This window comes from Ochotona curzoniae, unplaced genomic scaffold (genome assembly GCF_017591425.1).
Source record: "Ochotona curzoniae isolate NIBS_2020 unplaced genomic scaffold, NIBS_Ocur_1.0 contig_2723, whole genome shotgun sequence".
Classification (NCBI taxonomy): Eukaryota; Metazoa; Chordata; class Mammalia; order Lagomorpha; family Ochotonidae; genus Ochotona; species Ochotona curzoniae.
Window position 1 is genome coordinate 5,763,362 of NW_024465573.1, and position 13,837 is coordinate 5,777,198.

General features: G+C 52.8%; 1 protein-coding gene across 1 annotated transcript in view; it reads left to right on the forward strand.

Annotated features, from left to right (window-relative positions):
- NECTIN1 (nectin cell adhesion molecule 1) overlaps positions 1-13,837 on the forward strand; it is a 57,449-nt gene that overhangs the window by 41,425 nt on the left and 2,187 nt on the right. The window contains exons 2-5 of the mRNA XM_040976818.1: positions 4,012-4,362; positions 4,775-5,077; positions 5,288-5,405; positions 6,656-6,807. Coding sequence (XP_040832752.1) covers positions 4,012-4,362; positions 4,775-5,077; positions 5,288-5,405; positions 6,656-6,807 — 924 coding nt within the window. The remainder of the gene's footprint in view (positions 1-4,011; positions 4,363-4,774; positions 5,078-5,287; positions 5,406-6,655; positions 6,808-13,837) is intronic.

The following is a 13,837-nucleotide window of genomic DNA, read 5'->3' on the forward strand; positions in this document are numbered from 1 at the left end:
TTCCTGCTAGAGGTTCATAATCTGTTGGGAGATGGGAGGCAGATGGCACACATGTCACAAAGCAGAAAGCAAAGGGGTGCAGCTATTTGCTCTGTGCTCTTGGGGTGTGAACAGAGGCATTGGAAGAGGGGAGAGGGGGTCTAGTAACGCCCAGATCAGCACTCAGCATGGGATGGGTGCTCATTCAACATTAGCAGAGTGAAGATCCAGTTGTGGGGAGAGGCCTATTGCTTCATAAATGATGATGATGATGATGATGATGATGATAGCAATGAGAGTCACTGACATCTCCTGGGCATTTTATGTATGCTAAGGGCTGCTTTCATCTGATCCTTACAGCAGTTTTACAGGGCTAGTAATATTCATTATCAGAAAACCACCACTTTGCATATGAGCAGCTTCAGTGCAAATCAAGCCATAGAGGCCCAGTCACATACAAGGTCAGACAGCTGCTGGACGGCAGAAGTGGGATGCAAGTGCACACTGCCTGGTTCCTGCACCTGCTGCGGCAGCCACAGAGGAATCCTTCTGTGGGCTGGAGCTGCTAGTATCCATGTTCAGGTTGATAGGGCTGGAAGGTTTGGAGAAGCATGGACAAGCAAGGAGAAAAGACTGTGCAGTTCCCTGGGTGCTCAGGAGCAGGGTTCCCTCAATCCTTACCCCTCTCTCTGACCTTCCAGGTAAGGCTCAGGGCCCCCTTTGTTCTGAGAGCCCTAACTGTAGTCCTTTCTCTCCCTTTTCAGGGATGAACCCTGCCCCTTATGGAATCCACATTCTGGTCCTGCCTGTCACAGTCACCTGGGGTCTATCCCATGTGGTGACTAGGAGCATTTATCCTCCAGCTTATATCCTGGCACCGGCTACAAACCTGGGTTCTAAATCCCTGAGCCTGGAGTGGAGTTGGCAGGTGTGGGGAAGCAGGAGGGAGAGTGGGTAGGCAAAGTGCTCAGCCCCTCCTCTAACTCCAGAACTCTGGGATACCCATCACCCAAGCCCTCACCCTGTCCTTGCTAGCAGTCAGCTGGGACCCAGAGGCAAAGAACACAGGTGATTTTGCCAGCTCCTTAGGATACCTCTCAATCCTGCCCATCCCTGGGATAGAGGGCAGGACAGTATATGCGTTGGGGGGAGGGCGACACTTGGAACTGCCTCCCTAGCCCGCCCTGCAGTTGCTTCTGGAGTAGAGAGAACAACTCATTCCCCCACCCCACAGAAAAAAACACGGGGGTGGGGAAGGGCCACCCCTGCCTAGGGAGGGGTTGATGGATGCAGTGAGGCCCCTGGGATGCCTGACCCCCTTGTAACACCCCGCCACCACAACCTCACAGCCAGGCACAGTTGGCAAGCACCCCTCCTGGCACTGACACTGGTCTGAAGGATGAGGTCACTGCAGAAGACAAAGAAAATGAATGGCTGTCTACATGCCAGTGATGCACCTGTTAGCCCCCACATCTTCAGGGACAAGAGGACAAGATCCTTGAGCCTGGTGGGCTGTGCCCCCTGGCAAGTCCACTGTGGCTGGCACTAACTCCAAAATGGCTCACACTGCCCACACCCCTTCCCCCACCCTCACCTGTGGCCCTGAGCCCTCCCAACTGGCTTTTCCTGTTCCTAGTTTTGTATGGTGCAAGTTTCCCAATTATGCCCACATTATCTCAGCTACTGGGCAACCTCCAACAGGCTTGGGGAGTGGAGGCCGGGGGAAGGAGAGGGTGGAGAGCACCCAGTTATTCTGCCATGGAAAGCCTAGGGCTTAGCTGCTTGCCAGGCAGCCAGTCAGCAAGAGTGCTGTGCTGTCTGGCCCACTGACCTCACCATGGGACTGCGTCTGGGGTGGGGCCATGGGCTGTGCAGCCACCAGACAGTTAGGGCCAGAAAGAACCACTGAGAGGGAGGACTCCAGCTTGCTGACTTACAGAGTGAAATGGGGCTCAGAGGAGGGGGAAGTGAATGGCCAGGGTCCAACAGCAAGCAAAAGGCAGATGCTCCTCCCAGACTAGTGCCTGTCCCTCAGTACCTTCACCGGGGAGGTGAAGCAACCACAGACTGGCCAGGGGGACAGCTGGAGGGATGCAGATGGGGTACCTAGTGGGCCTGGGTAGATGTAAATAGACAGAGAAGGGTGAATATCAGGGACCTGGCTTGGTAAGTTCTTTCCTTTTTAAAGATTTTATTGATTATTTATTTGAAGGTCAGAGTTACAAAGAAAGATTGATGACCCACTAGTTTATTCCCCAAATGGCCACAATAGCTGGGGGCTAGGCCAAGCTGAACCCAAAGAGCTAAGAGCTTCACTCAGGTCTTTCACATCAGTGCCAGTGGCCCATGCACTTGGGCCATTTTCTACTGCTTTTCCCAAGCCATTAGTAGGGAGTTGGCTGGAAAGTACAATAGCTAAGACAAACTGGTACCCATTTGGTATGCTAGTGTCACAGGCAGTGGTTTTTATCTGCTATGCCATAATGTCAGCCCTACCCAGCGTTTCTTGTGCCTGCAGTGTGCTGGGCACTGGGGATTCACAACCACCTGCTCCCTTACAAAGGGAGAAGTGGAGGGCAGCTTAGGTGTTGACCATAAGTTGCAGTGCCACAAAGAAACTTGTGACCTCTCCTGGCTCCCCATAATGTGGATGAGGGAAATGGAAGCCCTAAATTCCTACTCTTGGGACTCAGACTTCCTCCAGGGGCCATTCAGGCCATCCTCCTGTGTTTGGGTCAGTGTAAGGCCTGGCATCGCCAATGTATTGATGGTGCTCAGTGACCTGAGTGAAGACAGGATACAAGGACGTGAAATGAACTAGTGTATGACACTATGTGACCATGATACTGCTGTGGGGCTTGCCAGGTCTCAGGGATGAGTGGGGGCTGGAGGACAGCCAGAGGTAGACAGCTGCCCCAGGTTGAGGGAGCAGACCTGCAGGCAAGGATGAGGAAAGTCAAACAGAACATTCTGTTTGGAATCCTACAACTATGGGGACACTGGAAGGAATTTATTCATTCACTCATTCACTCAGTACCACCACTCACTCCCACCTCATACATTTCTATTCTGTTGGCTTTCACTGTAGTTTGCATAGCAACAAATATTTGCTGGTATCTACCGGATGCCAGATGCTTAGGTGGGTACCAGAGTGCATAGATGGAAATAGCACAGGCTCTTCCCTGGAGAGGCTCACAGCCTGGGGAAAACACACACCCCTTATTCCAAAGCAGAGAACAGAGTAGCCAGATTGGCTCTGGTTGGTAGGGTCACGGAAACTGCCCAGAGGAGGTGACCTCAGTGGTGGTGCCTTGGCAGGGAAGGGGATGAGCTTCTGGATAGAGGGATCTGCATAATCATTATAGTTGTTGCAAGGGCATTCAGTGCTCTCTGTCAGCCAGAACTGAATTGCGCATTGATGTGACCAAAGTACAGATAATAGGTCCTGTAGCAGAGGTCCTCAGCAAACTATAGTTGAATAAGGAGGAAGGGAGGGAAACATGGAAATGTAGTATGTTCTGTTTTTGTTTTAAGATACATTTGTTTATTATTTGAAAGACAAGTTTACAAAGAAGAAAGAGAGAAAGATCTCCCATCCACTGGATTTCTCACCAAATGGTCATAATGGCCAGAGCTGAGCCCAATAGAAGCCTGAAGCCGGGAGCATCTTCTGGGTCTCTCATATAGGTGCAGGGGCCCAAGAACCTAAATGCCATCCTCTACTGCTTTCCCAGGCCACATTTGTAGATGAATGAATGGGTGGATGGATGGATAGATATGTTGATAGAGAGGAAGGCAGGGAAGAGGGAAGACAAGTACTACAAGATGACTGATCTTTTTGATGGCTGGGCCACAGGGTGTTGCCCTTTTCTCCTCTTTCAATATGGCCCAGAATATTGTAACAAGTAATTAGTACTTTTATGACAAGTATAACAAGAATAATGACTGATATAAATGAAAAGACCAGCATATGGGGAGTTGAGTGGGGAAATTTGAGCCCGGACTGACCACTTCTGCCATCTTCCTGGCCAGGTGCCCACACACAGGTGGTGCAGGTGAATGACTCCATGTATGGCTTCATTGGCACGGACGTGGTACTACACTGTAGCTTTGCCAACCCACTGCCCAGCGTGAAGATCACCCAAGTCACGTGGCAGAAGGTGACCAATGGTACTAAGCAGAATGTGGCCATCTTCAATCCAGCCATGGGTGTCTCAGTGCTGGCTCCCTACCGCGAGCGTGTGGAATTCCTGCGGCCCTCCTTCACGGATGGTACCATCCGCCTCTCCCGCCTGGAGCTGGAGGATGAGGGTGTCTACATCTGCGAGTTTGCCACCTTCCCTACGGGCAATCGTGAGAGCCAGCTCAACCTCACTGTGATGGGTAAGCTGGTCTGGGCCCCACCTTCTGCTTAGCCAGAGTCCTGGGGAGCTGGGCCATCCTTAGTTCCTGCCTTCATGGCCCCAGACAGCTTCCTCAGGTGGGGATCAAGGGCAGGGACCTTAGCTCTGGATGGAGGTAGGGTCAGGATTCAGGTTAAGTCACATCCTGGGAAGCAGCAGCAGCAGCACCAGATACTACAGTAAGGATACTGTCTGATCGAACTTGCCAAGGCTCTAGGAAGGTACTAGTTTGATGAAAGCTGGCCCAAAGGGAGGACAGAAAGATCAGACTGGGCTTGGGGGAAGCAGCTTGAGAAGCAGGGGTGACCCGGGTGGGCTTGAAAGCAGGGCTGGGCTGGTGCCATGTGCCAGGCAGTGGAGCTGGTTCCCATGGCACTTTCTGGTTCCCACAGCCAAGCCCACCAACTGGATCGAGGGCACCCACACTGTGCTCCGTGCCAGAAAAGGGGGCGATGACAAGGTCTTGGTGGCCACATGTACTTCAGCCAATGGGAAGCCCCCCAGTGTGGTGTCCTGGGAGACGCGACTGAAGGGAGAGGCGGAATACCAGGAGATCCGGAACCCCAACGGCACGGTGACTGTCATCAGCCGCTACCGTCTGGTGCCCAGCAGGGAGGCCCACCGGCAGACCCTGGCCTGCATCGTCAACTACCACATGGATCGCTTCAAAGACAGCCTCACCCTCAACGTGCAGTGTGAGCAGGGCCTTGGCGGGCGCCACTGTCCTCCCAGCCACCCCCCCTTCCCTTCTCCCTCTGCTTCCCTTTGCTGCGTGTGCTCGACTTCCAAGATGTCCATCTCACTCAGCCTATTCTCACATCACTGACCCTCCCATCCCTTCCTTGTCTTAAGTCCTGCTCCCATGACATCACCCTCTTCAAAACTCACCATCCTTTGCTCTGCAGATGAACCTGAGGTAACCATCGAGGGCTTTGACGGCAACTGGTACCTGCAACGGATGGACGTGAAGCTCATATGCAAAGCCGATGCCAACCCCCCGGCCACCGAGTACCACTGGACCACGTAAGATCTGTGGACCCAACTGGTCCCTTGGGACAATACCTTCCTGGGTCACAGGGGCCTACCTGTCCTACGTGCTGGGGCTGTCAGTGAGAAAGATGTTGGGGTCTGGACTCAAGTTTCTCAGGGAGAAGGGATGTGGCCATGAGAGGAACCCCACACCCAACTCACACACTCACACATACACTCACACGAACCCTTGTGATCTGCTTCCCTCCCTCCCCGATCAAGAATGTTGCCATTTCCCTTAAATGATTCAGCTCAAGTCACTCCCACCCCAGCCCCCAGTATTTATTTTTATCGAGATATCCCTGTGGGAGGCTGGCATTCTGGAGCGGCCCAGATGTCTGTTTGTTCTCGACACCCTTCGGGCTGTCTGGAGAGAAGCTACAGCCAGCCCATAAGGTCTTTGTTCATGGGATAGCGGCCCCATGTCCCCATCATCCTTTTCCCTAGCTGATTCTTGATGTAGTTGATGGGATTCCAGGGCACCTTCCAAAGAGAGCTGGAAGCAACACACAGAAAGAGAGTGAGGGAAGTTGAGAGGATAGATATGGCTGGAAGAGCATGGCACACAGTGTGAGGTTGTACCCTTCCTCGAACATACTATACCTGTTACCCTCCACTTCCCAGAACATAGGATGCATCTGCAGGTGGGAGTGACCAGAACCTGCTTGCCAGTTTCAGCTGTGCAGACCAGTTGCTGCCAGGCTCAGCAAAGTGATAGCTTTGTAGCCATGGGGACCAGGAGGAAAGAAGATGGTTCCCCATCCTTGGCAAACTCCCAGGATGCTCCCCACATGGAAAAGTCTTGTGAATTGGCTAAGAAAACAAGATGGTGAAGTGGAATACAGCAGTTCCATTTCACCACCTGGGTCGCTTATAAAATACAGATTCCCAGGCCTCCGTACCAATGGCTCTGCCTTGGGAGTCCAAGGATCTGGCCAGAGCCCTTGTTCTGCTGCTTCCTAATCCTTGGCCTGGAACCTCACATTTGTTCCATTCAATGGGACCTGTACCCACCTGTCCTGCCCACATGTCAATATTAGGATAATCAGATACAAATCCCTGAATACTACTACAAAACTGCCTGTTGCAGTAGATAACTGCTATAGTCCTTCCTCCTCCTGACACAGAGCCTGTCCTATGACCCCAGCACAAGAGTGATAGGCTTGAAGCCCAGTGGGTGACCCCAGGGCAGCTTCCTAGGACAGATACTTATAACCCTAGACTATGTCTCCCAATTTCTACAGGCTGAATGGCTCCCTCCCCAAGGGTGTGGAGGCCCAGAACAGAACCCTCTTCTTCAGGGGTCCCATCAACTACAGCCTGGCTGGGACCTACATCTGTGAGGCCACCAACTCTGTTGGCACCCGCTCTGGCCAGGTGGAGGTCAATATCACAGGTAAGAAGCTACTTCCTCCCCTGCCATTCCCAATCCACAGTTCCTGAACTGCCTACGTCCCGTACCATTGGATGATGTCTTGGTGAGAAGTCACCGTCTCTACCTTCTGTTTCTCTGATTTGCTCTTGAGCTTTGGCCATTGGTCTTGCTTTGATTTTTTCTTTGGTTCACTTGAGGCTGTAAGAGAGTCAAGAGTGATGCCCAGTCAGAAAGGGGCAGGAGGACCCAGCTGTGGGGGGGAGGAGAAGGGAGTGCAAGGGTCAGAGTCTGCTGTGGATCTACCAATAGAATACACCTGCAGGGATTGGGTGCTGGTAGGCAGTGGGAGGAGGGGTCTGCAGATGATGCTAACCTCCTCCAGGCTCTGCACTTGCAGGGGATTGCAAGATGCGGCCCCAAGCAGAGAGGAAGCAAGTGTGTATCTTAAGACCATGATGGCTTCTGTGCTCTACAGCTGCACTACTATATCCCCTGCACCTTTGTTTTGCCTGGAGTAGATGGCGGTGCTGAGCCACCTGACCTCTCAGGACAAAGAAAGCAAGGGCCAGGATGTTCTGGGTTGGAATTTATGTAGAATATGGAAGGAACGTGGGCTTGTTGTTAACCTGCCTTGTTCCTGGACAAACTCCTTGTCTGTATACTGGGAACCCACCTTCAGGTACTATTGTCAAAAAAGTGTATGTCATGTAAAGCAAGCAGCCTAGCACAGCTGAGTGGGTTAACAGATGGCCAGTGTGCTACAGTCATTACGGTGACCTCCATCGTTGGCATTATTATTATTAGTGGAGACATCAGAACAAGCCAGTAGAGAGGGAAACTGCCATCACACTGTCCCAGAGGGTGTTCCTTTGACACTGTACCTGAGCCAGTTGCAAGGTGAGAGCAGGACAGGAAGAACCTCCCAAAACAGGAAGTATCATCTGGCTGTTGGACAGGAAGTAAGTTGGACAGGAGATGACTTCAGGGATACCAGGAACTGGATGGTGGCAAGCCCTTGGCTGTGAGCCTGAGTCCCAGGACCGAGAGGCCTCCTGTGTGGGCACATTTAAGACACAGCTGCAGAAAGCTGAGAGCAGCTCTGAGCTGCTCCAAGCTGCCCTGGGGCTGTGTGGACCTATCGTCGGAGTCTCCATCACCTCTTCTTGCCTAGATAGGAATGAGAGTCACTGGCTGTGTCATTCAGTGCCCAGCCCTTGGCACTAGGGGTGGTGGTGAGGGATACAAGTATCCCAGTTGGAGCATGGAGAAGGAAAGGCCAGCATTACGTAGTTCTCCCACAATGAGGCAGTTGTAGCAAAGGGCAGGCAGAGCCCAAGGCATGGGGCACTGGCCTTGCTGAGCACCTGCAGGGAGGCAGCCTCCTTCCAGGGACAGCACAGATGTGGCCTGGGCATGTCCACTGCATCTGCAGTTGAGGATTGCTTCCTTCTTCCCAGCTGTGGGTCCCTGAGAAGCATCTTCACTTCTGTAAACTACACAGCTTCCCAATCTGTGACCTACAGACACTCCTCCTCCCTGGTTTCTTACAGTCTTGTAGCACTCCCTGCATGCCAGTCTCTTCCTCCGTTACCCCCTTCCCAGGTAGACCCCTAATAAAGCCCTACTTCCCCTCCCACCACCACCACTACCCAGGCTGGGGAAACGGCTGATGGCAGTGTCAGGAGGAAGCAGAGAAAACCCCAAAGCAACTCTCCCTACCAACCCTGTTCTCTGGTATGAGAGGGGGTTGGCCAGAGGCTCTGACAGACCGTGTGCCCAGCCCAGAGGTTGGGCTAGGGCAGGAGAGCAGTGGCCTCCCTTCTGACAAAGCCAGGAGGGAGGCAGGTGACTTCAAGGGCAGAGCCGCTCGTTAGGAAACCAGACCCAGGAACAGGGAGGAGAGGGAGAGACACAGGACACTGTCTATCTAGTACTCTCCCTGGAGGTCTATGGTCAGGCCCAGATGGCACCTAGCATTGTGGCCTGAAGGACAGATGGCCCAGGGCTCCAGCTGGAAGAGGAATGCGCCATGACTGTGTTGGTGATGGCACAAATAGGCAGGAGCTAGAGAAGTATGATTTGCACAGAATCCACAATAGGTGCAGATGCCATGAGGCTAGCCTGCCCCGTGGAGTGTCTAAGCGGTGGAGTGTGGGGGACTCAGCCTGAGGCTTTGTGGGGCTATCTGTGCTTTCAAGCACTCTCCTCACAGCAGCCAGTCTCTCCACCCTTCATCCCATGCTCATCCTGCTGTGTGCTCCAAGCCTCACTGCTCTGGAGGCAATGCATGAGTGAGAAGGAGAAGTAAAAATTTAATTTTTCATTTCAGCCATCCATTTGGGTAATAGCTTTGCTCTGGGAGCATCTGGACGGGGAAATGAAGAGCAGCTGGGGTGGGGCAGGAGAAGGTTGGAGCATGGGCCAGACCTGAGGATGCACCTAGAGGGCTCCTGAACAGTAGTGGTGGAGCTCTGGGTCCCCAGGCAGATGGAACTTGTGGAAGACAAGTGATTGCAGTGAGTGGGTAGGGATGGAAGGAACCAAGCCTTCTCTCTTTTGCCCATGGGGTACAGAGCCTTCCCTTCTCTGCAGGTAGAGAAGGGGCCGGGGCCCAGGATAATGAGACCAAAGGAGGCAGCATCTGTCCCTGGGGTGTAAGGAAGTGAGTGGCAGAGCCTCTGGCTGGGACTCAGCCTCTTGTCCCTCCCAAATGCAGGGCAAGGAAGAAGCCACTAGCATTTTTCAGTGAAGTCAGGACCTATCCTTGGGGAATGAATCTGCCCATTGGAGGGTGTCAAGGGAGGGCTAGCCAGACCCTGGTGCTAGGCCTTCCAGCCATGGAGCGGAGAGGTTGTATAAACCCATGCATACATTTGCGCATGTATGTTTAGGTCTCAGTGTGGGGACCACTTTCATGTGCAGAAATGGGAGCTTGTCTGCTGATTATGCACTTGGGACCCCTCAGAGATATGCCTGAGCCAGACCTGCCCTCCTGCAAGCTGGCAAATGGCAGCGTAACTGGCAGTATCAGAGAGCAGCTGTGGCCTGGAACTCTAGGAGGACAAAGCCCTGCCTGCTGGCTTGACACAACCACACAGCTGCTGCAGCTGCAGGGGTAGGAGTGGGACCCACCCTGCGGCTGGCCACACTGCATCTGGGAGGTATAGTTCTTGGAGTTTCCCGCCCTGAGGAAGTACTGGGCGATGGTTTTGAAAGCAAGCCCAGACATCATGTTCTTTGACCCCAGACATCCTCCAGAGCTTAGATTCAGGCTGTAAACCCTCACTTCATCCTGGACCCATCCAAAACTCACCCCCACACCAGCCATCCACCCCACTCAGGGAGCCAGGACATGCAGGGTCACTATCTTCCCATTGTCCCAGCCAGGCTGAGCCCTGAGAGAAAAACCTGTGACTCTTTGGGAATGGGGTCAGGCTACCCTCTGTGAGAGGGTGGGAGGGAGGCCCCAAAGCCCCCGCCAGCAGGCGTGACTCCCATGCTCTCTGGGCTCCTGTCTTTCCAACAATGCTGCTGGCCCTGAGGCAGCAGCTCCTGGCTGACTCTTGACAGCAAGTGGGCTGGAGGGATAGGGAAGATGCTACTCCCAGCCCTTCTTCCCGCCAGTAACCTGAGCTCCCACTCTCCCACTACTAGCATCTTCACACCGAAGTCTCCTACCTTCAAAGTACCCAAAATAACTGTGGTTCTAGGTCCCTAGAGATGAGTAAACCTTCCTAGTGTTTCCTGGGGAGAAGTTCAAGAGAAGGACCCAAAGGGAAAAGACACCCAGCCTAATCCCAGCTCCTAGCTATGCTCGTATTCCCCTTGTCTTCCATGGCAGTGATGTGTTGAATGTCTCACCCTACCTAGAGCAGGGCTAACTTCTAAGTCATAGTTTTTTCTGTGGAATTCTTCGTTCAAACAAATAGTTTTTGAACAATGGCCATGTGCCCAGCAAGCCAGATGCTTGGGATGTGGCAATGAATCAAACCGACCATGTCCCTGTTCTTGTGGTGCTGGAATTGACATGTTGAAGGTGAACTGGAGAAAGGGACAGAAGCAGGGAGATCATCGGACGGGGGCCTGCAGGCTTATGAGCTGCAATTTCAGAATGGCTGAGGGGTTGAGAGTCTCAGTGGAGCAGTGATGGAGGGGAGGAAGGGAGCCACAGGAACCCATGGGAAGTGGATACTGCACAGGCCCTGCAAGAGAGCTGGTAGGAAGGCAGGAAGAGGTGACATCAGCTGTCGGGACAGGGCACAGGTGACACAAAGTACACTAAGTTCTGCAGATATGGTCTTTTACTGTAACAAAGGATTGCTGTAGGACTGCAAGCAGAGGAGATGATTTGTCCCAAAGTCTCATTTACAAGCTGGTTTGAGACAGATAGCAAGTGCAGTGAGGAGAGTTTTATTTGCCTCTGGTCTCTGCTGTTGGAAGTAGCTCCAGTGGGACCCTTAATTGGGCCACACCCATCACACTCAGTTCAACCCTTGGCAGACTGATTGAAGAAGCAGAGCTTGTCACACTGAATGCTAATTTGCATGTATTTGCCATGGGATCAGGCATTACTGTACCACGTCATGTGTGGTGATGATGGAGTGGAATTAGCCATTGTTCAAACTGATGAGAGGTATAGGTCGTTAGTACATAAAAGGAACTCTATAAAAAGAGTAGAGGGTCCATGAGAGCCAGAGAAGGGAATATTGCATGAGGCATGTGCTTTACTCGGCAGCAGTGAGGCAAGGCGGACCTGGCGCGAGTAGAGGTTTGCACAAGGACACTGACTCATAGTGTATTGAGTCAGAAAGTTGCCCGATGGAGACCTCAAAGGCCAGGCTGTACTGCCTGACAGGCAGCTGAGCATTCGTTGCTGGTCATATAGATGGAGCTTCCCTGAAAGTGACCCCACAATAAATCCCATGGTAGAATGCAGAACTGAGAGAGTTCAGGAGACCTGATGGCAATTTTTAACCCAAGAGATGCCAAAGAAAGAGTCAAAAATGAATGAGATTCTCAGCTGGAAAAGTCACAAATGGTGATGGCAGTGGAGGACTCAGGGGACTTGGGTTGAATAGAGGGGGGTTGCATAGAGGATGGAGAATCAGGTGGGAGAAATGGGTTATGAGTTGGAGGTGAGAAATTACATGAGGTTGAAATAGAGGATTCTGTTTTGTGCATGTGTGTGCGTGCGCTGAGGTGGTCCTGGGTGTGTAGGAGTCAGAAGCCCAAGCTTTATGTTCCGGTAGGTTGAGAGACACTGCATCACACATGAACCTCTTAAAGCTCACAGCACGCAGGAGAAGCTGGGGGAATCTGCTGCTTTATCTAAGCCACTGTTTCTCAAAGTGTGAGAGCCCAATGCTTTTGCCAAGCCCCTAAGCAAGTGGTTTGAGGTTCTATGGGCCACAGTTAGGGAAATGATATCTGAGAGATCATTGGAGTTAAAAGCCCAGAGTTGGGTGGAAGCCAGCAGGATGAAGGTACTAAGTGAAACCAAGACCAGTCTGTCACCAGGGCACACAGCCAAGTTAGGGCTAAGTGTCCAAGGATGAAACCTTAGGGAGACAGGTGAACAGAGACAGAGTCCAGCAATGCAGCCAGAGCCTGGAGGTGCAAAGCCAAGAGCCAAGGATTCTGGTGTCAAGACGAGAGGCTGGCCCTTCCAATCTGGGCACTGTCCTTATTCCCTTGGTCTCTCCAGGTTCAAACCATGCTTCAATGCTAGGCGGGATTCAGCCTGCTCCAAGTCTATAACTACAAGCTACAATCAGGCCTCTTGTGTCCTGGTACTCCCAAGCACTTGGCTGCTTAACTCCTTGGTGTCTCTTGAGGGTGTTATGTCTGAGTGGCACTGGCCACCCCAGCAAGGCTATGAGCATCTCGTGTCCTGTGACAAGTGAGCATTTGCTGATCCCTGGGGTGCAGGGGTCAGCTTGTGGCTGGAGAAGAAGGCAGATGCAGAGGGAGAGATGTTTTGGATCCAGAACTGAGGAGGGAGCAGACAGGTTGAACTGTGGAAGAGGCTGGGCTCCTCCCACCTCCTGGGGAGCAGGTGTAAGTCCCTTCCAAGGTGGTAAACAAACAGGGATCTGGCCAGCCAGAAGGAGCTTGGGGGTTCCCAGGAGACCATCCTGAGACAGGCAGTCAGGACAGAGACTCAGTAAATAGTTACTGGGTGAGGGCACAGCAGTAACACGTGGGGCATCAGGTCCTGTCAGGGAGAGGGGTATGCATCTCTCTGCCACTTGTGCATGTGCATGGCCAGGCGCAGGAGCCTGGGGCTGGTCCCAGCTTGGCTGTGTGGCATTGGGTGGAGGGTCTCCCTTCCTCCAACCCCTGCTTCTCATTAGCCCTGCCAGAATGAGCTCCAGGAAAGCCTCTCCTTTTTCCTAGAATCTCCACCCTGGCACTGCCTGCTGCAGGCAGCCTCCCACTTGCTCTCACATGGGTTGCTTCCTGCCCCTGCCCCCCAGTGAGGAGTGGGCTCTTAGGAGGAGCCAATTCTGATGGAATGAGTGATGCTGAATCAAGGCCTGAGCTGGCAACAAGTAGGCTCCCAGGGGCTGGAACATAAACCCTTTACCTTGGCTTGAACTTGAACTGGAAAAGAACAGAAGAGGTCAGCCTCTGGGCTTGACCCTACCCCTTAGTCCAGTGCCTCCTGACCAAGCCAGCCATGGTCTTCGGTGCCACCCTGTGGTGGTGCTGGGAACCACCTCCCTCAGCCTCACCAGAGACCTCTTTGGCCCCGAGTATGGGAAGAAAAAAAGCAGCAGGGCTCAAAGCAGAACGATAGGTGGCCTTCCCTAACCACCCACTCCCCCCAACTCAGAAAATCACCCAGCCAGTTTTCTTTTCCCGCCTACTCCTTCCATATACCTTTGCTGCCTTCTGTCCACAGTGTGCACATTTTGGTACATCCACATACTTCATCTCAACATAGCCTGTGCTGTGTGAACATGCGCCCCTGGGCACGGGTATGTGCATATGCTCACGCTGTATGCTCAGCATCTCTGCTGTGTGTGTACACAGCCCTGCTGTGTGCTCG